Source organism: Podarcis cretensis (genome assembly GCF_951804945.1).
Source record: "Podarcis cretensis genome assembly, chromosome: 9".
NCBI classification, from domain to species: Eukaryota; Metazoa; Chordata; class Lepidosauria; order Squamata; family Lacertidae; genus Podarcis; species Podarcis cretensis.
In genome coordinates, this window is record NC_137178.1 from 56,678,601 (window position 1) to 56,702,529 (window position 23,929).

Here is a 23,929-nt window from a genome sequence, read left to right on the forward strand (position 1 = left end):
CAAAACAGTGATATGGGCTTACACAGAAAGAGGTCCTTAATGATTATGAAGTACTAACAACAGAATCCAAAGACTGTTCCATTCCCACCCCAAATATTTTTTCGTATGTTGAGCCAATAAGAGAACATAGCCAAGCTGTAGGGATCGGACACTACTGTGATCCATATATAACAATTCAGGTTTCTGATAACTATCCTTTAGGGTAGAGGTGCTATATCAAAAGCCCAACAGAGACAGAAAAAAATAATAGTTGTAAGTTAAAAAAAATATAAGTTTTAGGTTTATTGAAAATTAAATATTAGCAAAAGCAAGAGTTTTACAAAATGATTTCACATACAAGTCAGACAGTCACAAACTGAAAACTACAAAAGTACCTATTGGCAAGCAGAATGCTAACCTTTGCATTGCTGTGTAATAGCGATATGAATAAGGCATGGAAGTCCTATTTGCACCAAATGTTTTTGAACTTTCAAAAACTAGTTAGACCCTTAACTTTTGTAGCAATGCTTCAGTAGTTCCCAAACTTTCATGAGTTGCCTAGAAGGGTATGGTGAGTGAGCTGCAGCTGACTCATGGAGCAAAGAGAAGCAGTCACTGATAGTATTTTCAAATCTGCTCATTTGTCAGAGAAGTTTAGGAATCACTGTTGTATGCTTAGTGCATTAAATCATATTTTTGCTATGTATTGGAAAGACCAGTGCTCAAAGCAACCACTCCAAAGAGTCATCTAGTAGTCATCTGTATCTAATCCAGTCTTTCACAATGCACAGTTATAGGTAATGTCTTCACAGTTTCAATAACTTCTTGACCAACCTATTTTTCAATTGTTCTTTTAACATGGCTCCAAATTCATACAATCATTTTTATTTTGAAAGTATGCAAGAAAGTTAACTTGTGCCATATTTATAGTTAAGACACTCACAAAACAAGTTTTTTTATAGCAACATTCAATACTACGTTTTAAATACTTTGTGCAAATAGCAACAGGGTGCTGTATCAGAGGCAAGTTCTGATTTGCAAGATTTTGAATGCATCCTTAATATTGTAAACTTGGACATTTTTAAATCTTGCACTTTCCAATGCTTCTTAACTAATCAGTGGAAATACACCACAGGATGATACATTCTCACTTGTATATAGTGCAAATAAAGTAGAATTTTCCCATAGTTTTTTTTCCGGATTTAATTTTTCTGTGTGCAATTTTAGTGGTGCCCTTCAAGTTGAGGGGACCCATGTGAAGAACTGATTAATAAAGGAAGAAAGAAAGCAGTTCTGATACAGTTCTCAGACCAGTACTAAAAGTGCAAATGCTGCAAGAACTCCAGCTGTAGTTACAGCTATAATAGGGTATTGTTTCCGTTAGATCCGGATAGTCATTTGGACTGGTTTCTAGAGAAATACATCAATATATCTTGAATTTTTATTAGTCGTTCTCTCAAAGATCTCATAGACAGCACAGAAAGCTGGTATCTAGGGTCCACAGGCAGGACAGCTAGAAGCCACCAACACCATGCAGGTCCATTAGCCATTTCCTAAAAATAAGGAACAAAAAATTAGAATGTACTAATGGTAACAAATGGCTTACAACACAGATGTGAAATGAACAGGTTCTAGAGATCTAAATACATTGTTTCATTTTCCATTGCCATTATCAACCACCAGGTCCTAGGAATTCAAGATTTCCTGATAAAGTAAACTGAGGTGATTTTATTAGCTAGCTTACACAAAACAACTTTCAGCAGTAATCTCGATCTGAAGTTTTAAATATTGTCTTCTATGTCAGTGACTGAAAGTGTTTGCCCTAAGACAGCTGTGTCTTACAGCACAAGATCAAGATGGCAAGCGTATCCCTGCTGTAAATTTCACTACCATTACAGTATAGACAGGTTGACACTATCCATCAGATGTTTTAGTTGAAATGTCTTGGGACATCTCAAAGCCGCTCGGCAATGCAAAGCTTCAGTCTGCCTGTGCTGACAGTCACTGTGACAACAGTACTTGTCCATCCCACTAGGGACATGCAGCTTTGTCAGCTGTGTTGCCTATTGCCTATTCACAGCCTCAAAATAATGTTGAGAAAGATTTATTCCTTAAGTGTAAATAGAATAATCTTCTAGAGGAAGGAGTTCAAGAACTGGCTTTTTAAAAGCCTGGTTTTGTTGTCTGACACAACCACATATTTAAAATACACACTGGGTTTTTATTAATTGGCACCATCTTGGCTTCTCTTTCTTTTAGCTGCTGTCCATTTTCCCCCCTAATGATTACCACCGCCACATCAGTTACTCTACCAATCTTTCTACCACTTCCTTTACTAACAAAGCAACCCATATCATGCTAATAATTGCTAGAGAGATACTGTATGGTGTCTGAATACCTGTATGTTTCCTTCCCTCTCTGGCATTGGACCAAAGTGCTGAAGTATTTGGCTACGAAATTTGTTTCTTAAGCTTTGGAACCAACTGCAAGCTTGGCTATATACAAAATTATGGAGCACTCCAAGTTTCTTCATCTCACCTTCATCTTCAACCTATGAATGAAGAAAGTGCAGTATAGTCACAAAACAAAACAAGCTGTATATGTGAAGACTTTCATAGCTAATTTGCATAAAAAAGCAAAAGTCTGAGTTCAGTCTATATTTAAAGAGAATGGGAAAAATTCAGTGCTGAAGTAGTTCATCAAAATATTGCCATCAATAGCAAAGCATCTCACACAAAAAACTAGATTGGGTCAATAATTCAAACCATGTTTTGGGGTATCAGCTCCTAGGCCCAAGCACCCCCCCCCACTGCCTTCATGCATGGGCTTAAGAAATTACTGCCTTAGATAATCAATCCAAATGAGAGCCATTACATCTAAACAAGTTATGGTTCCAGGATGACTCTCAAACTAGGATCAAACAGTGGTCTGCAACCCTATTTGGGAGAGTAAGATGAAACCATAGCATGTTTGTTTGGGTAAAATGGCAAACAGGAAAACAGACCAGAAAACAACATATTAAGCTGTGCATAGAAAAGAATGGAGAACATTTGAACCTGTGATTTTTCAAAACCATAGCCTGGAGGATTGTCCAAATAAGCCAGGTCTTTCACATTCAGAGTTCCATGTGTAAGGTAAAACAGAGTTCTCATGAAAGTTCATGAGCTCCAATGTCAAAAGCAACTCTCCATGCATACAAGGGATGGTTGCACCTAAACAGCACTTTCAAGATGAAAGCTCTTATATTTGAATGAGATCAATAGTGTTTTAAGACACATTTAATGTAACCTAAAACTATAACCTGCGATACATATGCTTAAAGTGGCAATAACCCTTTCTTCACGTATCCGAAAGTACTCAAATGGTAAGACCACCTGTTTCATTTGATGTGTGTTCCTTTCAACATTAAAGCTAGAAATTGGTTGGGCTGCAAGGAGAACAATTCCTCCATAGCTAGAATCAACCACACGGCAGAAAAGCAAGTTTTTCGAGCAGAAGTGGACATCTGCTCCCTAATTTTTATTTTTGCAACGCTAATCTAAAACATGTCTTCACCTAAAATCTAGAATTAAAACCTCTTACCATGCATTATAAATTGCAAGTTTCCATTCTAATTAACAAGGGGATGCTAAATGCACATGCTTTATATACAAAGTAGCTTTACATTTGAACAAGTAGGCTATAATCTGCACATCCAGTGTTTAGAAAATGCATTATTAAAATCCTGTTTTAAGCAATACGTGAATGTGAAATCCAATACCTTTATATCTTCCAGATACTCAATGTCTGCAGTGTAGTAGCCATCCTTCATCCCTCTTTGCAGAACTCTGAATCTTCTTAATCCAACTGTATCAACAACAGACCGTCCATCTGGGAGATAGTCAAGGTTTCTAATGTACAGCATGCAGCCATAATCTGCAAAGCTAGAAAAAGAGGCACTGTGTCAGTATCCACTTCGGAAACACACACACGGAAACACACACACACACACACACACACACAAACTGTGGAACACATACATACCCATTTTTAGGGTCACTGATACACATCCCAAATTGTTTTGTCCCTGTTTCCACACTCCTTCGAATCATCAGTCGATACCTTGGCTCAAACACATGGAGGGGGCAAGGCACAGTTGGATAGGCCATAGTGCAAACGAAGATTGGAACATTCTTAGTCAAGCTGAAAAATATATAATAGTATTTTTAAAACCTACGTTGCCTGAACAGTTCTCTTTTGATACAGGTAAATAGTAGGTTGTGCTTTGTACATATATACTCCCTTAACCTCTTACAAAAGCTAAGCTATAGCACAAGGCCTGAAATCAGTAGGAATGAAGATGTATACAATATGAAGAGAAATAAGGCTTAAGACTCAGTGCTTTTTTCTAAAAAAATGTTTAAGGGTACTCTCATTTTGACTGAAGAAAATCATCATTTCATAGTTCAAGTCGGGAAAATAAATACAATAAGTGGACAAAAGTACAAAGATTCACAAAATGTTTGGGGGTATGTGTCCCCCCCAGCAAAAAAGCACTGTTGAGACTTATGTAAACAATTTAATTCAAGTTCTTTTAAGTCATCCAAATGGAATGTGGATATTCAATTACCATAAAAATTTCTCTCATCTGTTTTTGTTGCAATTCTAAACCAAAGTACTATATTATCATTATTATTTCAAAAAATTTAGACACCACTGATTGTGAAAAAGCTTAAGGTGGCTTACGAAAGATAAATCAGTAATAAAGGGGGAAAAATCACAATCCTACTTTAGTCAAGTTTCTAAGCAATAGCAAAAAGCAACAGGAAAGAAAGCTTTTTAATAACATCTATGTGATGATATGCCAACCATGTATAAAAAGGAGGTAGAATATGATTTAGAAAGGGAAGTGTATGGGCAGGATGTGCTGGACCCTTCCCACCAGGTGTTCTCTCTCCATCCCTCGAGCCAGAATCCAATACTAGAAGGAAATCTGGCTGTGACACCAGAGGACTGGCAACAAGGAGGTAAGCTATGGACAGGGAGAGACTCCACACCCCCTGCTCTATGCATTCCTTTTGCTCTTAAAATCAAACTCCCAGTCCTTGCTCTATACATTATTAGAATAGATCTGTGTTTAAAAATAAAAAATATGCCATTATTATGTAGTGCTTGGGCCTGAGATATAGCTACCTGGCTATAAAGTTCACTGATTCTTTTGAATCATTGCTGTGAGGATAACACATGATGTCGAGCTCCTTTAGAGGAACTGTTGCAAGAAAAAGCAGGAAGAACCACCTGCACTTGCAAGTGTCAAACAGGTCAGTGTACCTGCTTGTACCAAATTCATGTTATTCTGTTTGCTCTCTTCAGTGAGGTGATTCAGTAACAAATCCATCTAGAAGTAGACCGAGACTACACTTCAAAAAAATGAGGTAAATAAAAACATAGTTGAGGGAAGAAAGCTTTTCAAAAGCAGGCACAACTGAAAAGATTTAGTACTTTTTCCTAAACTTGTTAATAAGTCAGTTTATAAACTTACCTGGAGTATTCAGCTGTTTCTTCATCATTAATTCTTTTTCTCTCTGATAGCTCAGCAGGTAAATACTTTACTATTAGTTCTTCCAGCAGCTGTGTAATTCTATACTGTCTACTTGCCAAATACTAGAAGTAAAAAATAAAATCGTATGTCATTATAGCTTAATTACTGCAAAGATGTCGCTAATCCAAATTATTATTTTATACCAGCGTTCAGTTTCTAGATATCAAGCAGAAAACAGGGTGATACAACAATCCTGCGTTGACCACTTTGTTTCCCTTGAATACAGTTTTTCCTTTAGAACTATTTATAATCACTGCACCTCAAATTTTCTTTCAACAGAGCTTTTACTAGGGTTAATTAGGGTTAATTAGCAACATGATAATTAGTCAATTCAATCAATTAAAAAGTTATGCCTCAATCAAAATTTTGGCCCAATATACGGCCATTCTGTGCAACAACCTGTTTGTAGCATAAACCTCAAAATGCACACTTAAGGTTTCACTTTCTGGCTCTGCACTTCAGCTAGCTCAACCAGAAGTGAGAGTTAAAAGAGACCATTTTTCTTTTGCAAGGTAGGCAATGCCATTTCTGCAGGAAGGCTGAGAAGAGAGGCAGCAGCAGTTTATTCTGTATGTAATTGTTGGCTGTTGCTGGGAACATATGCTGCCACTCATTTGGGTTAGGCGACCATACTGTGATCAAGCAAGACTGTTCTTGTGTTCATTATTGTGGACAGGCGAACTTTATAAAGAAAAGTTAGGGATACATTTTTAAATCACACTCAAATCAGCTACCTGGCTTCTGATGGACATAGGGAAAAGGGAAGTTTACGGAAGGTATAATGTTTAATGTTTTATTGTGCTTTTACTATTCTGCTGGGTGCTTTTACTATTCAGAGTGACTAGGGAAACCCAGCCAGATGGGCGAGGTATAAAGAAAATTGTTGCTGTTTGCTTTTCTCTCTCTGGCAACTGACATCAGTGTACAGAGTTTTTTGTGTTGCCATTTATTTGTTGCCTTTCTATGATAAAATCATAGTTAAGGCAGTTTACAAACAAAAATATAAATCACATATACTACCACGTGCACTCACTTTCTATGGCTAATAAAATGTATTATTCTTGAGCAAAACTTAGCAGCCCTAATTCCTACTGATGATACTTTGAACAAAAGAAGCTTCTGAAACTGGAATACTGAAAACCATTTCCATTGCAGAAAAACATCCGAACAAAGACTTAGCTTCCACCAAGTTTTTATTTAATGGTATATATTCTGTATTACAAATACTTGTTTTAGAAGATAGCAATGTCGTGTATGGTAAATATTACCTCTTTTAAGCTTTCTTTACAGAGAGGACACTGAGGAGAATGGTCTAAACATCGTTCTAAACAATTCTTACAGAAAGTATGGCCACAGGGTGTTGTCACAGGATGAAAGAAAAGCCTGAAAAAAAATTCAAGAAGTTAATCATGCTACAGTCACTTTAGTGACAAACATTAAAACAAGTAAATTAAGCCAAGTCAGAACAAAAGAAACCATTTGGATGCTTTTATCTTGTAACCACCTTGGCTGTTGTAGGCTTAGAATAATTAAGAAATAAGATTGATCTGTTATTCCTCCTAGCAGACATTTGGCATTAGTGACAATGCATGTTCATTAGACTTCCAAGAAGACAGTCCTCTATGAAATGTCTGTGTGGTAGAAGGGTTGAAGAGCAGCTTTCAATATGTTCCATACATGCATCCCCCAAGATGCAAAAAAAGTGCCAAATAAATGTAGCAAATGTCATGGAGTGTACCAACCTGATTGAGTCTTGGACAGTCAGATGCAAACCAATTGCACAGAACCTGTAGGCTTAACTGTTTATGTTTTGTTTACCAGACTTATGTTCTTGACAGGGCTTGACAAGCAGTTGCCAAAACTGTACTTTTGGCAATATTAGAGGGTCATTTGGTTAAACCCGAACTCTCTTGCAGGCATTCCCTTATGATGTCTATGAAACAACACATTACTGCCAAAGAGAAATATTTGTGAGCCTTCCACCATGTGTACCAACCTGACTGAGTGAAAAGTTCACTCACTGGAACTAGCCAAAAATGCACATTAATACTATCGTTTACCAATGGTTCCCAAACATTTTAAGTGATGGGACTGATGGAACATTGCTGTCTTGTCAGACCACTTACTAATTTTAATGCTTGTTGTAGGAATTGTAATGTGCTGTGTTACATGCAGTATTATTTTAATTGCTTTGGTTATTGGTTTTCCAAAGACATGCCACAGACCACTTGAATTAAGTTCATGGATCACTGGTTGTCTAAGGACCACAGTTTGGGAGCTAAAAGGCTGGCACACGTAGCAAAACACAAACATTGTGCTTCTCTCTTTGCACAGCATGGAGCAATTTGCACACAAAAGCAATTTTCAGCAGCTTTAGAGCAAGAATCTTAACATAAAATCTGTCCTAAGATGGAGAAGAGATCAAAGACAAAGATGATCAAATGGGTAATAAAAAGGATGATTAAAGAAACCACTGTATTACCTCATACACAATGAACACTCAAAGTCTGAAACATCAATCAAATCCTCTGGAACTGGTCCATAATTGAATGGAAAGGTGGCATCCCTTTTTGTAGTTTCTAAATAAACAATAAAGGATATTATCAAAGCATGAAATACTGAATTTATCAGATATCATCAATATGCATGACTAAATAGTTACCTCCTTGTTTTTTATGTTTATTCCTTCCATCTTCAGTAACTTTAACATCTTGTTCTGAAAGGGACCACTTTCTTTTTAATAAAGCACCTTTATCTTGGCTGGAAAGCAGAGGTTCAGAAGAAACCCTTTTTAATCCATCGTCTTTGGCATTTGTTTCTGTTGAGTTGAGAGAATGGGCAGACTGTGCACGATGCAGGTTTCCTCCAACAGACTCTTGCATTTCTAAATCCTACCAAAAACAATGGGTGGGGGGAATGGAATCTTTATCAAATTTCAGATAAACTGGCAACAAAATCCGCCAGCAGAATCACAATTTTTTGGATGAACCCTCATTATCCAGAACAGGCACATTTCCTAGTGCAAAGGGCAACCTTGAAATTTCTGTGGACTAATTCAGAATGTTTCACATTATTAATATGATTTGCAGGGAACTAATAATATCTGGTCCTAGCTGAATATTAGCTGTCATTCTGTATTTCTAAAATTCTACTTCCACTCTCACTTATGAAACTAGGCACATCATTAGATGGAACCTTACCATGTCACAACTTCCGTGTGTGAATGCAGACCTGGGAGTATAAAAAGCAATATCCTAAAAATACAGACTTGCACAACATTCTACTGTGCTGAAATAGAACCTCAGGAGTTCCTAGACACAAAGAACTGTTTGGAATCCAGAACTCAAGCAAACTTAAAATTCTGGCTCTAAACTGCTTCATTGTTTGCTTAACTTGCACCGCTAAACAACTCTGACTGTGGGAGCAGAAGCACATACAGGAAAAGCTTTTTTTAAAAAAAGTATTGCTTCACGATTGTCATTTTAAAAACCATTCCCATAATTTTCATTAGCATATAAGTAACATTCTCTCTACAATGTTGAACATTTTTCTAGCTTCTTTCCACATTCCCTATCAACCCTGAAATTTCAAAATTATATGGCATCAAACTAGAATAAGATGAAACAAAAAGCAAGTCAACAGCACAACCTACATATTGTGCATAGCAACATTTGAAATATCATGTGTGGAAAAAATAATTATTACTTACTGGCTCTGAACCATGCTGTAAATTTTCACAACACTCTTCCATTTCAGAACCATGTATAAATGGTTTACTTCGAACATGCGAAGAATTCATAGCAGATTCCTTCAGACTCTTTCTCACACTTTCTGGTGATAACAAATCACACAGCATCTGTGAAATGGACAATATTAAGGAATAAGCTAGCTATTACTAAAATTTTGTAAATCCAATCATCCCAGTCTTCTAACTTTTTAACATACTACGGTGAACCAGCTGAACTTTTTAAGTAGTTCACCAGACTTCAGATCTCTGGAAAAATTAACTGTAATGCAAGTTTTGTTTTCTACGTGAACATTGGTAACTTCCTCTTCACAGGAAGTAACTACATTTGAAAAGTATTAGAACTGAAAGCAAAAACTAAGCATTGCTTTAAAATATATAAATACCTTCTCAACTTCTAGTTTTGCCGGAATAAATTCTTCATCAAGGGCTAGGCAGTGAAGAAGGAGCTGTAAGGCATCATCTTTAGACCCAGCATTATTAAGTATTCTTGCTTTCCGAAAGTAGACCTAAAAAAACAGTGATTCAAAGGTATTTAAATGTTAATCATTTGGTTTGCATCACAGAAAGATTTAGAAGCCTGAGCCTAAGCATATTTCCTTTGAAGTTAGCCCCACTGGGTACAATAGAGCTTTTGCTTCCTGTAGCTATGTATGCCACTGAATTATTTGATTGGGATCTTACAAGTTGCTATAGAAGAAAGCCTCAGTGAAACCAATAGAACCTACAATGGCACTAATGGTTTTAAGAGTTAGTGTAATACCTGATGTTATGCAATGAGACAGAATAACAGCAGAGAACTCAAACAAAAGGATTGCACATCCTATGCATTCTACCATCACTACTTCCTCCAGTCCATAGAACCAATTGGAATAAACAGCATACAGGCGTAACACACTCCATTCACTTTTTCTTTCAGACCTTGTTTCACCCTTTCATACTTAGCACTCATCCACACTTCTGTTTATCCTGTGCCTAGAAAGCAAATGCTTATCCCATGCTTTCTAGGGACAGGTTCAAGCTGTTTTGCCTTTGCCCTGCTGCTTTCCCCTGGAAAACCCCCTTTAGTGATAAATCAGAACAAATGGCAATCCACGGAAAACCAGATTGCCATTTGCTCCGATTCAGCACTAAACTGCAGGTTTCCCCAAGTGAAAGCAACGGATCAAACGTAAGAGTGAACAAGCCCTTAGTCTGCACCATATACGTACAGCTACTGTTGAAAAGCACCTGTTTGCACCATGCAAAATTGATTTATTCATCCATAGTGTGAATGCAGTTTATATTCTTGTTTCATGCAAAATTATATGTATGTGCACATAGACAAAGCCAACCAACTGCAGAATCAGTTGCAGAACTGGGGGTGGAAGGATCATTTAATTCTTGACTTGAAGTGCTTATAATGAAGCTTAAACACTCCCACCTTTTTATCTTGACAAAGCTTTTCAACTTCACAATTGTGCTTGAAAACATAATTACAATCAGAACAGGGCTTCTGCTAGAAGTGTGCAGTACTATGCCTGCTGAAAGACTCAATCCACGTAGTGAACCTGATCCAAGGTGGGTCAAAACAGCAGTACTACCACCATGCAAATGCATGGGAAAAAATAAGAAATGGTTCCCAAATGCATGCCTGGGATAAAGGTGGGTTTGGGTTTGAAAATGCTGACACAATTTCTAGCATCATGTTTTTGTATTTTTCATAATACAAGTACACTGTATGTGATATTCAATATCAGTTATACTTAAAAGTAAGACCACTGAAATCAATGGACTTTAGTCCATCAACTTTAATAAGTCAACTCCGTGGATGACTTAATAGGATATTATCTTAAGCATTTACACTTTATAGACTTACCTCAGACCAATTTGGCATTTTAGCAGTAACAGCATTCAGGTCATCCAGGGCATATTTAAATTCTTGGAGGCCAGCATAGGATTCAGCTCTATAAACCCGTAGTATCAAATCACTAGGATCTAAAATAAAAACCAATAACTTTGTCATGTAGCTGAATAGAAACTGCTTATGTTTTTATAATCCAAAATACACATGCAGTGCAGACTTAGAAATAGATATGCACCTATGGAAAATAACATTTTCCAAAAAGCCAGACCAAAACAAACAAACAAAACAAAACAAAACAAAAGCTTTCTAAGTTTGAAGAGAAGTAGTTCATTATTTCATGCTGTTGATGTGGACAAGCTTGTTAGTAAAGATTTGTGACTTACTAAATGTTAAAATACCCTTGCAAATAAGGTGATAGTAAAGATCTTGAAAGACCCTAATGCAATTAACCTAACTACAAGAACTGTTTATATGCTTAGAGACCAATAAAAATATCTGAATGCTAGTCCAAAGCCCAAACTGAAGTTTAGGTTGGTTTTGTGGACCCAATGTGGTCTTAAAATCTGTATAGACATAGTCTGTAAGACAAGACCAGTCTTCCTTCACTCTTCTCCCAAGTTGGGCAGTCTGCAAATCCTTGAACCACCCTAGTCTATAGGACAAATAAATTAAAGAAAGCCCTCAAAAAAGGACAGAATTCAGTGTTTTCTGTCTACTAGTGTTTTGGCACTGTATTTCAAGCCTCTATGCTTGCAGCAGTAAAGTTTACTTAGGTGTGAAAGCAAAGATATTGACTGATTACAAGCTTAAAAGGATAATATTGGCACGGCCAGAGTAGATGCAACATTGGTGAATTTGTAATCACATCTTCCACTCTGAAAACAAAATGAACTACTTGAAACCACACAGATTGTGGATATCACCTTGTCACATCTAGTTGCCTGTTTAACTCCCTTAGAGCTTGACAGTTCAAGACAACACTACTTTTGTGCAAGATGTCAACATTTTGGTTTCTAACCCTTAAATTCCAACAGCTTGAAATACCTCAAGAGTTTTAGACGCTGACTGGATATGGTCTCAGCTTTCCAAACATCTTATGACACATTTTAATCATGCCCCAAAGTGCATCTAGGCACATCATGTAATTATGAAAGTAGATCAACTGTTTCCAAGTTTCTCTTTTCTTTGATTATGTGGGCAAGGTGCTGAGTAAACACACTTTATGATTATTATTTTATATTAATGTATGCTTTTTCTAATTACTGTAGAATGAGTTATAATAACATTTTTAAATCTAGGAGGCAAACGTACCACCAAGGTGGCATATTAAAAAATATTTAATTGTTATACCCCTGCTCCCTGTATGTGTGTAAATAACTCCTAAATTAACTCTCCTAAAATAATTATCCAATTTTCATAAAGGATTAAGCCCCAATTCTGGGATGCCTTCCTTTCTATGATTTGCAAATTCAATTCCAAAAAATTATTATTACTAAAATTAATATGCCACACCAGTGTTTAATAGCTAGTTTGCACATACTGAAAGGGGCCAACACAGATCATATAAAAAGGAAACTAACCCCACTTTGATGTTGCACAACTGAGTGGCACACACAGTCTAAGAGATCAGCTCATTGCTAAGACCCGCAGCATACTGTAGATATGTATATTAAAAGTTGTGCAAGTGTCCTCTCATGTGATTAGATTTCAGCTTCCTCTCTGCCCCTTAACAGCTCCGCAAATCTGTTCCAAAGGGTCCCATAACCCTCTAGAAAATATTGGGTGGGGTGGTTTTTAGGGTGGGAAAGACTACAAGGAAAAAGAAAAGAAGCTCCTGGGTCATACAGTAGCATTTTCATGAGGTACTGGCTGGAAGCAGACAAGTTTACAACATTAGCACGATGAACTTCAGGCACTAGACAGGCCAAGAACCTAAACATCAGAAATTCAACTCCGTGCTGAACTAGAGCATAAAAGTTGCTAGTTTTGCCTATAGCAATACAGTAATTAATGCTGGTATCTAGCATTTCCCATCCTGTGTATTCATATGCATCTGAATGGACAGTGAGACACTCTTGTAGTACACAACAAGACCAAAAAGAACTCAAACAAGTCCAGCTGAAGTCCTTTCTAATTCTTTATGGCTGTTTATAGCTCCATTATATCAGATGCCCCACATACTACTCAGACACTTCTGCTGATCAAGTCACATGCTGGAGATTAGGAACTGAATCTAAGGTCATATAAATACGGCACAATAGGCCACTTCCCAAATTTAGCCTAGCCTACTGGATGAAAGCATCAAGAGTAAGACTTCTGCACTAGGCCTTGAGGTTCACTCCCATATTCTGAGTCGAAATTAAGGACATGTGGTGCACTATGCAAACTTCTAACCCTGCAAAGTTTCTGTCTCAAAGCAAAATAAACATTTCATTCCCTGTAACTATCCTTCCAACACACCCATTTTTATTTCAGGGAAATGTCCTTGGTCTGATGTGTAGTAAAAAGAAGAATATTACAGTCTCTTGAACAAATTAGACAATTTTCAAACAATGATAAAACTTTCATCAGAAAGTAGTACTAACATATTTGGATTAGGCTTTCAAGTTAGAAACTAGGAAGCCCAATGATTTTAGCTGGTCATTGCTCTGCATCTCAAAAGTAAGATACCAGGACCACAGAAGCACAAGTGCAGGACAGAATATAGTGTTCTCAAAGAACTAGAATTTAGACGCCTATTATGATTTCAACAGCCAGAAAACCAGAATAGTTACAAAAGGTCACAATCACCAAGCCCAGATTCAACATCTTTCAGAGATATAAAAGCATGCGCACAATTAAATTTTCCTTAGTTTATTTCATACAGTGTTACAAGTAGTACTCAGTATTGAACATCCTGTGAAGTGCTCCCAGAATATTAACTTAGTCATATCTCTAGACCTCCCCATACAAGTCTTTTCTAAACAGTGTTGTGAAAGACTCAACACTCCCATCTGTGATGTCACCAGCATTATACAACCTTTTCCCCTTCCACACCCCCATCTGCTTATGCAACTAGCCTGCCTCCTGCGAATTGTCTCAGTAACACTTTAGGAGACTGAAAATAGGCCTCTGGTAAAAGTGAATTCATCAAGAGTAATTACTGGTCCTCAGTGTTACAGGTTTCACAGCCAAGCCTCTTCTGACCACCACCTCCCAAACACAGTTGCTAAGCCCAAGTGAATGAGTGCTCCTTCACCCATATCTGCATCCCTTCTTTTAGAAATACAGGTTTTTATTCAAGGTTCCTATTTTTATGTAATATACTCTGAAAATGGGTTCCAAAATTTAGAAGCTGAAACTTTTTCACTACCTTTCAGAAAATGACAGTCCCATAGCACTTCATCAACTAACAAAGCTAATCCCATAGAATGCATCTTCAAAGATTCCTCTTTGCTTATACAGTGGTACCTTGGGTTAAGTACTTAATTCGTTCTGGAGGTCCGTTCTTAACCTGAAACTGATCTTAACCTGAAGCACCACTTTAGCTAATGGAGCCTCCTGCTGCCGCTGCGCCGCTGGAGCACAATTTCTGTTCTTATCCTGAAACAAAGTTCTTAACCTGAAGCACTATTTCTAGGTTAGCAGAGTCTGTAACCTGAAGCATATGTAACCCGAGGTACCACTGTACATCTAAATGCCAGCTTTTGGAAACTCTGGAAAAGTTTACAGAAAGAGCATCAGAAAAACAAAACAAGCATTTTTACCTCCCTACAAAACAAAGGGTAACAGGAAACTCACAGCTCCAAGGTAGGGACTCTCTTCAGGTCACTCACAACAAAGCCTTTATCCACATTATGTAAAATAACTAACATAATGCCTCAAACCCATAATGCCCCCTAGAAACCATCAGGGTTCACCTTAAGTACTCACTGAAACGGTGGAAGACAATCTGCAGTATGAGTTTCAGTTGTGAAATTCGTGCAAAAAGTCAACTCTCTAGAAACTTCCAAAAGTCCTGCATACAGGTTGCCACCTTTGAGGGCCACGTTAAATTCGCAATCTGATGTGCACAATTTCACTGGAAAAACTAGCTACAGTTTCCAACTGAAGCGCGCCAGGGCCTGTTTCACATACAGGAATCTGGATCACGCTTAGGTTATGCAACACTCACTTCCCGGCTGAATGCGTGACTTCAGCTCGCCCAGAAGTATTGCGTTAGGGCGATATGGAGCATCTGGCCTCTTTACGAAACCGGTCCTCTATGCTTGCAAGCCATCAAGTAACCGGCGCGCTTCTGGGTACGAAGCAAGCGTGCACACCTGTGCATGCCTACATGCAGGATCCCCCCCGATTCCTTCACGGGATCGATTCCGATCGTCTGGAGCCCAGCGCTGGGCACATTCGAGTTCGATCAGGCTCCCCAAAGCGCACGATTGTAGTCAAAGGGCCCTTTTTACCCCCTTTCCCACCCACCCCCACCCCCACCCCCGCTTCAGAGGCCCGAGCAGCGGCCGCGGCTCTTACCCTCTTCGAGGGCCTGGCTGGCGGCTTGGCTGGCTTCCCGCAGCTGCCCTTGCGCGAGCATCTCTCCGAGGCGCCGCCAGGTGCGAGCCCTCTTGCACTCCTCCGGGAACCACTTCTCCGCCAGGTGTCCCAGGGCCACGGCGGCGGGCGACGAAGCCAGCGGGTCCCCGCAGCGGCGGCAGCGGGCGCGGAGGTGCTCGTGGACGCAGCGGCGGCAGTAGGCGTGCCCGCACGGCGCCACCACCGGCTCGCCAAGGAAGCCCTCACAGCCGGGGCAGCGGAAGAGCCCCGCCGCCACCGCCGCGGAGGAGCCGTCTTCCCGGCCGGCGGTCCCCTGCAGCTGCTGCTCCGCCGCCGCCGCCGCTCTCCCTCCGCCGCCTTCCCTCGGCGCGTCGCCCGCTCTCTCGCCGCTCTGCCGGAGGCGGTAGTGCAGCACCAGGCAGTCCACCAGCGCGCCCAGGCGGCGGCGGGAGCTGGGCGAGCCCAGGCGCAGCGCCGCCGAGTAAGTCTCCAGAGCCTCTTTCAGGTGGTTGCCCAGCGCCAGCAGCTCCCCGCGACGGAGCAGGAGCTCCCGCTCCGAATGAGTGCCGCTGCCCCCCGGCTCTGGGGCCGACTCAGGAACCGGCGAGGACGCCATTTCCACTCCACGTCCGGCTCAACGGAGGGGGTGTGGCGCGCGACCCCCGAGCGCCGCCGCTTCTCTGAGGTAACAGCACCGACGACGGAGCCGGCTGGCGGTTGACGAGGCCGGGCGCGCGCGCGCAGCCCTCAACTCCCTCCTTCCTCTGACAGGCTTTTTCGGACGTTGTTGGCGGTTGAGCGCGCTCGCGGGAGGCTCCGCCCTCTTTTCAAGTCACCTCAACCGCACCTCGCACTCTCCCCCCCCCCCCCCCCGCAACCTTAAGGTCCGGATTCCATCTCTCCGACGTGCCCCGCCTCCGCGCCCCCCACCCCACCAAACCTTCTCTCTCTCTTTCTCTGTAAGCTCGAGAGCGTCGCGGGCGACGCCAGGGCCTTACATAAAACGGAGCGTCATCCGGCTTTCCGCGCAAGGCTGACTTGCGATTGGCCGGCGGGCCGCCGCGAGGAGCGCGACAAAGGAGAGGGGCGGGGCGAGGAAATTATAAAACAAGGCCACGTGCTCGCGCTTGTTCCATAACTTTCCTTTGCCGGATGGCAGCGGTGAGGGGCGTGGCTGGCGGGCGGGCGGGATGGTCGGCCCTGATAGGGAAGGGTGGGTCGTAGGAATTTAGCGCTCCTCCTCCTCCTTTTCTGCTGACTTCCTGAAGACTAGTTTGCATTCCCACGCGCAATGATCCGCTGACACAGGGGTTGGGACCTGGGCTGTACACTATGCAAAGGCAGGGGGGAAATACCCGATGCCCCTTTTTATTATTACTGTATTTTCATTTACAGAGGTTTTGCAGCAGGAAAAGCTCAACCTGTAGGATTTGTCTTGCCACACACAAGAGCCCTGCCAGAAAAGAGATGGCAGCTCGAGTTGTCCTTGGGAAGGAATGACATCCACATTTCTTTCTGTCTCTCAATATTAGAAATCGGGGACAACCAGTGAAGCTGAATTTGGACAGATTCGAAATTGGCAGAAGAAAGTACTTTTTGCACAACGTTTAGCTAAGCCACAGAATTTGCATTATATTCGTGGAGAAAGAGGCTGGCAATGAAAATGTTCCATTGCCACAGTGTGAAGCAATACTAGCCACTGAAAATGTTTGTACTCAGATCTGTCTAGTTGGCTTCCTGTGAGCATCTGATTAGCCACTGTGAGAACATGGTGCCCTGACTAGACGGGCCCTTGACCTCATCCAGCATGGCTTTTCTTATGTTCTAAAACTTTTGAAAAAAATGAAAGGTTAAAACAACCAGAATGTTTATGTTTTTAGCAAGTATCAAAAACATTTTTGTCTGTTATTTGTGTTTGCCTGTAACTCCAGCTATACCTTCAAACCCTTAAAAACAAAATAAAAACTTTTTTTTTACACTTAACTGTATCAGGCCCTTAGGCTTGCCATAGAACAAAAATGGTGTGAACCAAGGACCGACACACCCAAACAAGCCCAGTGTCCTCTCCTGCCCCATAATGGTCATGTATGACCAACTTCTCTCCATGAGAAAGTGAGGAAAAGGAAGGCAAAATTCCCTCCATCATATTTTTTTTCTGTCTTAATTGATAGGCCCTCATTTTGAAGTTAGTAATACTAATTCATTTTCATAACTAAACTGGGAATAGTGGGGAGTGTGTGCATATATATGTGTTTACTGCTTGGTTGGTCATTCCAACTACGTTAGGACCATACCTGTGCCCAGTCCTATTAAGTATCATTCATGCTTTTTTTTTTTAACACACTTCAGTCTGTTAGTGCTGCCAGAATTCCATTTACAGAGCAATCCCATGGAGGCCGGGTGTGTGTGTCAGTGGTAAATGAATCACCACTTCCTAACCCCTGCCAGGCTCATGGTGACTAGAGCGGGAGGTGGGAGGGATGGCGATTTCTCCCCCCCCCCCTCTTTTGGATGGTGTAGTTTTTCTCCCTTTGCCTGGGTCAGCTCAAGTGAATGGGGAAGCTTTGGATCCCGTAGAGAACTCCCGCAACATCCCCTCTTCCAAGCCCTACATGAAGAATTAAGATTGTATGTATATGTCATAAAGAGAGCAGTTTCTAACTTCTAACCATTTTCCTTCACAATCAGAATACAATTCATTTATGGAGATCTGTCAACTGAGACTGCAGCTTTTCGCTCTGTTATATAAAGCATACAAATGGTTTATTTCCTTTGAAGCAGGGTTGCATAATGTACAGGGCACTCAAACATAACCAAAATGCACTCAAGGCTTTTTATCAGGTAAAACAGGCAAGGAGTGCATATTTAAGCATTCTAATTTCCTTTTACATAAGCATTTTTTTAAAATGTGTGATATAATATTAACTCTTACAAAACTGTAGAAGAGTACCTATTCTCTGCATAAAAACCAGCTGTTGAACCATATTTGAGAAAATGTTTCCATTAGAGAACAAGTTGGCACAGTGTAGACTGCGTAGCTGTTTTAAGTCACAGTCACACTGTACAGTGGTACCTCGGGTTAAGTACTTAATTCGTTCCGGAGGTCTGTTCTTAACCTGAAACTGTTCTTAACCTGAAGCACCACTTTAGCTAATGGGGCCTCCTCCTGCTGCTGCGCCGCTGGAGCACGATTTCTGTTCTCATCCTGAAGCAAAGTTCTTAACCCGAGGTACTATTTCTGGGTTAGTGGAGTCTGTAACCTGAAGCGTATGTAATCTGAAGTGTATGTAACCCGAGGTACCACTGTACATTTAAAGCATTATGACACCACTTTAAACAGTCATGGCTTCCCATAAAGAATTCTGGGAGCTGTAGTTTTGTCAAGGGTGCTGAGAGTTGTTAGGAGACCTCTATTCACCTCACAGAGCTGAAATTCTCAGAGTAGTTTTACAGTCAATCTCTCTTCGCAAGGAATTTTGAGAACTGTAATTCTGGAAAAGGAATCGGGCTTGATAACAACTCCCCAAACCCTTAAACTACAACTTCCAGATTTCTTCAGGGGAAGCCATGACTGTTTAAGTGGTATCATAGTGCTTAGATTTATGGTGTGACTTTAGAGCACCTTCAGCCACTAAATTCCCCATTGCAACTGAGTTGTAGTCTCAACTACAAAGGAGGAGTTGCACAGGAGAAAATTGCAAGTTTCAGATATATATACCCCACTTTTATTTATTTAGTTATTTACTGTTTTTTTTGGGGACACACACCCAAAAACAACCCTCAAAGCGGTGATTCTTATCTGAACAAATTCCCTTTCAAATGTTACCTCTGTAAATGTAACCTCTGGAAACACAAAGCAATTGTGGCTAGGAGTACAGTATCTTAATGTCCAAAGAAACTCTTGCAAATTGATCTTGTGAGCTGTTGCATAAGCACTGGACCTCCTGGGACCAGATATGAGAATCCCAGCACTGATATTGTAATGCTGCGACCTAATGCCCTCCCAGGCATTGGCCCAGGCAAAGTTGTACAGAAACAGTTGCTCAACACGGCTGGAATCGGCATATGCGAGGGGCTCGTCTGTCCGCCCAACCCTTGTGAACCTGTGACAATAATCAGGTAATCAGTACTAACTACTGACTGGGAAACTTTAAAGCCCGATAAGAGATCTCCTTTGGTTGTGTCCCCTTCCTCCATAGGCCTGCTGCCCATCCTGATCATTTTTATTTTAGTGTTTTGTTTTTTTAAAAAAAGTTTTGTTCTTGGTTTGCTTGTTTTTACTTTTGTGCAGGTGGGGAGAGGGACCTCCGGGTTTCAACCACTCAATGAGCTTTCCCCTCTTTCTCCCCAGAATACAGAGGCTCAGAGGCACTCTTGACAATAGGAAAGCAAGGAAGGTGGTATAGCATAAGGTTACCAGATTTTTTTCAAGGAACCCGGGGACACTTTTTTTTTTGAAAAGGGGGGGGGAATATTTTTTAAAATTATTTAAATAAATAAAGAAGTAATATCTTCTCTTCTGTGGTCTCCTGTGTCACGTGGCCTTCCTCTGGGCCTCAGCATGCTCTCTTGGAGTGCTAGCTGCCGTGGAGTAGGCTTGGGTCGGGCCGGGCCTTGGCCATGGGTCCTTGCCCTCCTGGTGCTCTCCTGCCTCTCCTCCTCAGCAGCAGCAGCGGCTGGGGTGAGGCAAGGTCAGGGCTCCCCTCTTTTTTCTCCTTCCTCTTTCTTTCTCTCCCTTCTCCTTCTCCTCCCCTCCTTCTCACTGCATCAGCTCCAGTTTTTACTGGCCCCAGAGCACCGTTGGGCAGTTGGCTGCGTGGCCAGGTGCTCTCGCTCCTGGCTCGATTTGGGTCACGCGGGGCGGTCAGCACTTCTCCCAGTTGACACGCCAGGCGTCCCTGGTTCCCCTTCGACAGTGGCAGCGGCAGTCTCAGCAACCTGGAGCCAGCCTGGTAGTGCGGTGGCTCTGGCTGGCTTCAGGAGCTGCTCACTGCCATGGCGCCCGCCATTTTGCCTCGCTGGAACTCCCCATATGATGTGTCTTGTGCCGTTGAACCAATCACACAACATTCATTCCCTACTAATAAGTCTACAACACTTAAAATATAAATCCCGGGACATTAAATGAAATCCGGGGACATTCCGGGGATGGATTTTGTCTGGGGACAGATTTGTAAATCTGGGGACTGTCCCCGGGAAACGGGGATGTCTGGTAACCATAGTACTGTATAAATTCCTGGGGATGGTTTTTAAGAGCATGAAGGGAAGGGGAAATAAAATTAAAAAAAAAAGAATCCTCTGGTGCCTGGGCTGGTGGAAGCCTGGGAAGCACTGAAGAGTGTTGCCTGTTTAGTAGTGTGGCTTTTGGATCTACAGTATAGAATTATCTGAGTGTATTTGTGTGGGTTTTGTCCTTTGGGATGCATATTGCTTGGTCATGTTTGGGTGGGAGGAAGTTGCCTGGTTATGTTTCTGGGAGTGCATACCCTCCAACATTCCTCTGGTGAAACTAGGGGCGTCCCATTCCATAATGATAATTTTACTATTTATACCCCACATATCTTACTGGGTTGCCCCAGCCACTCTGGGCAGCCTCCAACATATATAAAAACATAATAAAATATTGAACATTAAAAAACCTTCCCTATACAGGATTACCTTAAGATGGTAACTCCATACCCTCCAACGTTTCTCCAAGGAAAATAGGGATCCTAAGGAAAAGAGGGGCATTCCGGGATCAAATCAGAAACTGGGACGGCTTCTCCAAATCAGGGACGTCCCTGGAAAATAGGGACACTTTTTAGGGTCTGGGAGTGGGTTTGGGTGTTTCTTTGGGCAGGAAGTACCCATGTGTACCCATGAAAGTTTCTCAAATTTGGAAACCTTTTCACTATAGGGATATGGTCAAGAGATTTGCTGAGTGTTTCTAAATGAAGCTGTTGCATATGTGCTCCATATTTTGTTCTAGACAATTCTATTTATTTTTGGAGATAAACTGTGTCCTCTCTGCCACACTGTATGGTACACAATCTGATGTTGTCAGTGTCTCAGTAATAGAATTACTTAGATGAGATGCATGCCTAAGCTGTTTCTACTCTACAATAATAAAACCAGTATGTTTTTATCTTGTTGATGCAGAACTCTCACAAGTTTGTTATTCCAGAGCCTGAATTCACTGCCAAAGATTTTCCCCGCTAGCAGTTCTTGCTTCTTCTTTTCTATCCTTTTTATCCACGTTCTTCCAATCATTCTCAGATTCCATCTCTTCCCCCACCCCAATATATATATTTTTACTGCCATTTGGCATTAAAATCAGTATCATTTAGGGGAAACCTTCTGTTTTGAAAGTGTGTGTGTGTGAGAGAGAGAGAGAGAGAGAGACAGAGAGAGAAAACGTATAAATTGGCCTGCTATGGAAAATGTCCTGTTCCCTCCTCCTTGCACCCCCCACCATAAGAAGCAAAGTATCTCCCTCCCAGACTTTTTTTTTGAAGATGATTGCACATTTCTTTTCTTTTCTTATAATTTCTCCAAAGCATCTGATGCACTGTTGACTCAGGAATGTATTAGAAGGGAAGAGCTGGATCTCTGCCACTCGCTTACATAAGGAAGTAATAATAATAAAAAATGAGACTTTTGTTTTTGCTGTGATCTTCTGGCTGCCCGGATTAAACTCAAAACAACCTTTGATAACCTTTGTATCAATGATTAAAGGCTACACAGAAGCATTTCCCCCCGCCCCCGTGTAGAAAACATGCTTGTTTTTGCTTCCTGCCTCGACATTTTAAGAAATGTTCTTGAATAGCCACCCTGATTCCCAAAGTATTTAAAAATGTAATCCTATGTTGTAAATCCATTCATTTATCACCGACTGGCAGATTGGCTAGCCTCTTAAGCAACCTCTGAAAAACGGCAAGTATATTCCAGGAAATCTAAATATTTTGGATTCATTGGTTTAGGAACAAGGCTGTTAAGCATACCATTAAGAGCCATGGTTTTAAAAGCATTGTTACCACAGCTGATCTGCCAGTTTGGAAAACAACAAAACAACCACATGGTACCGCCCTCTGGGGATTATGGCCACTTCATAATGCATGTGAGGGATCACATGATTAAATATTTTCCAACATCAGTGTGGAAAAATAGAATGTCAGGTGGAAGCTTCTTCTTTAGTTTAACCCATAGCATGCTAGGGTTTGTGTGTGTCTGAAGTGGGTTTTTTTTTTTTGTTTTTTTTAATGTGGGAGTTTTCAGCTGTATGATTCCCCCAGGCTCAGACTAGGAGCAGGGAAACCCGGGTTCAGATTTCTACTCAGCCATTATGTTTAATGGTGTCTGCCACTATCTCTTTTGGGATATCTCATAGGGCAGTTGTGAGGATAAAATGGAGACAGAGAACTATGTGCCCTGGGCTCTTTTGATTAACGGTGAGCATTAAACACCATGAGTACCACATACTTTTTATGAGCCTATATAAAGTTGTATGGGTAGATGGTAGACTAGGTGTGACCTCATCCCTATCTTATGACTTGTATGTCCAGGATGCAGAGAGGACAGTGTGTTCCACATGATCTAGTACAGTGGTACCTCAGGTTACATACGCTTCAGGTTACAGACTCCGCTAACCCAGAAATAGTGCTTCAGGTTAAGAACTTTGCTTCAGAATGAGAACAGAAATTGTGCGGCGGCAGCAGGAGGCCCCATTAGCTAAAGTGGTGCTTCAGGTTAAGAACAGTTTCAGGTTAAGAACGGACCTCCGGAACGAATTAAGTACTTAACCCGAGGTACCACTGTACTGTTTTTGCGTAACACTCAACCGCTATGCAATATGTACACTTGTGTGTGTGTGTGTTTAAGACTTACTACCTGGCAACTTTGATTTGATCTGTTCCACGTCCCTCAGCTCTGCATTGGGTCCCCCCCTCCAACAGTTGAATCAAAAGCCCCCATTTATTTCTTCATTGAGGTTCACTATTATTTCTAGGTGAGGCAGCCCCTCCCCTCCCAGTGGCAAATCAAGAACCATCTTGCCCTAAGGAGGAGAAGAGAGAAAAGGCTGCCAGACAGATCTGAATGTAGAGAGAAGGCAAGAGCATATTTCTAAGCCATCCATAAGTCTATGGCAAGACATAGTTTTTGAACCTCCCTGGTTTGTATATTCCTAGTTTTTTTGCTTTATATCACATCTTGGTACAATAAATAAAATAAAATAAAATAAAATAAAATAAAATAAAATAAAATAAAATCAATA

General features: G+C 41.0%; 1 protein-coding gene across 1 annotated transcript; it reads right to left on the reverse strand.

Moving 5' to 3' along the window:
- Positions 1–250: 250 nt before the first annotated feature.
- On the reverse strand, positions 251–16,521 carry LONRF1 (LON peptidase N-terminal domain and ring finger 1). Its single transcript, XM_079989695.1, has 12 exons — positions 15,658–16,521; positions 11,164–11,282; positions 9,692–9,814; positions 9,270–9,416; positions 8,223–8,451; positions 8,043–8,139; positions 6,829–6,943; positions 5,501–5,622; positions 4,003–4,161; positions 3,740–3,902; positions 2,378–2,530; positions 251–1,532 (listed from the first exon to the last, which is right to left on the reverse strand). The coding sequence occupies exons 1-12, from the start codon at positions 16,292–16,294 to the stop codon at positions 1,374–1,376; spliced, it is 2,223 nt and encodes a 740-aa protein (XP_079845821.1). The 5' UTR covers positions 16,295–16,521; the 3' UTR covers positions 251–1,373.
- Between the last annotated feature and the right edge of the window lie 7,408 nt (positions 16,522–23,929).

What these genes read in the sequence shown, in the direction of transcription:
- LONRF1 (XM_079989695.1), bottom strand. Translation starts at nt 16,294, where the DNA reads ATGGCGTCCTCGCCGGTTCCTGAGTCGGCCCCAGAGCCGGGGGGCAGC. An exon ending in CAGCCAGGCCCTCGAAGAGG is followed by an intron (nt 11,283 to 15,657) that starts GTAAGAGCCGCG and finishes TTTTTATTTTAG; the next exon opens with ATCCTAGTGATTTGATACTA. An exon ending in GAGTGTTCATTGTGTATGAG is followed by an intron (nt 6,944 to 8,042) that starts GTAATACAGTGG and finishes ATTTTTTTTCAG; the next exon opens with GCTTTTCTTTCATCCTGTGA.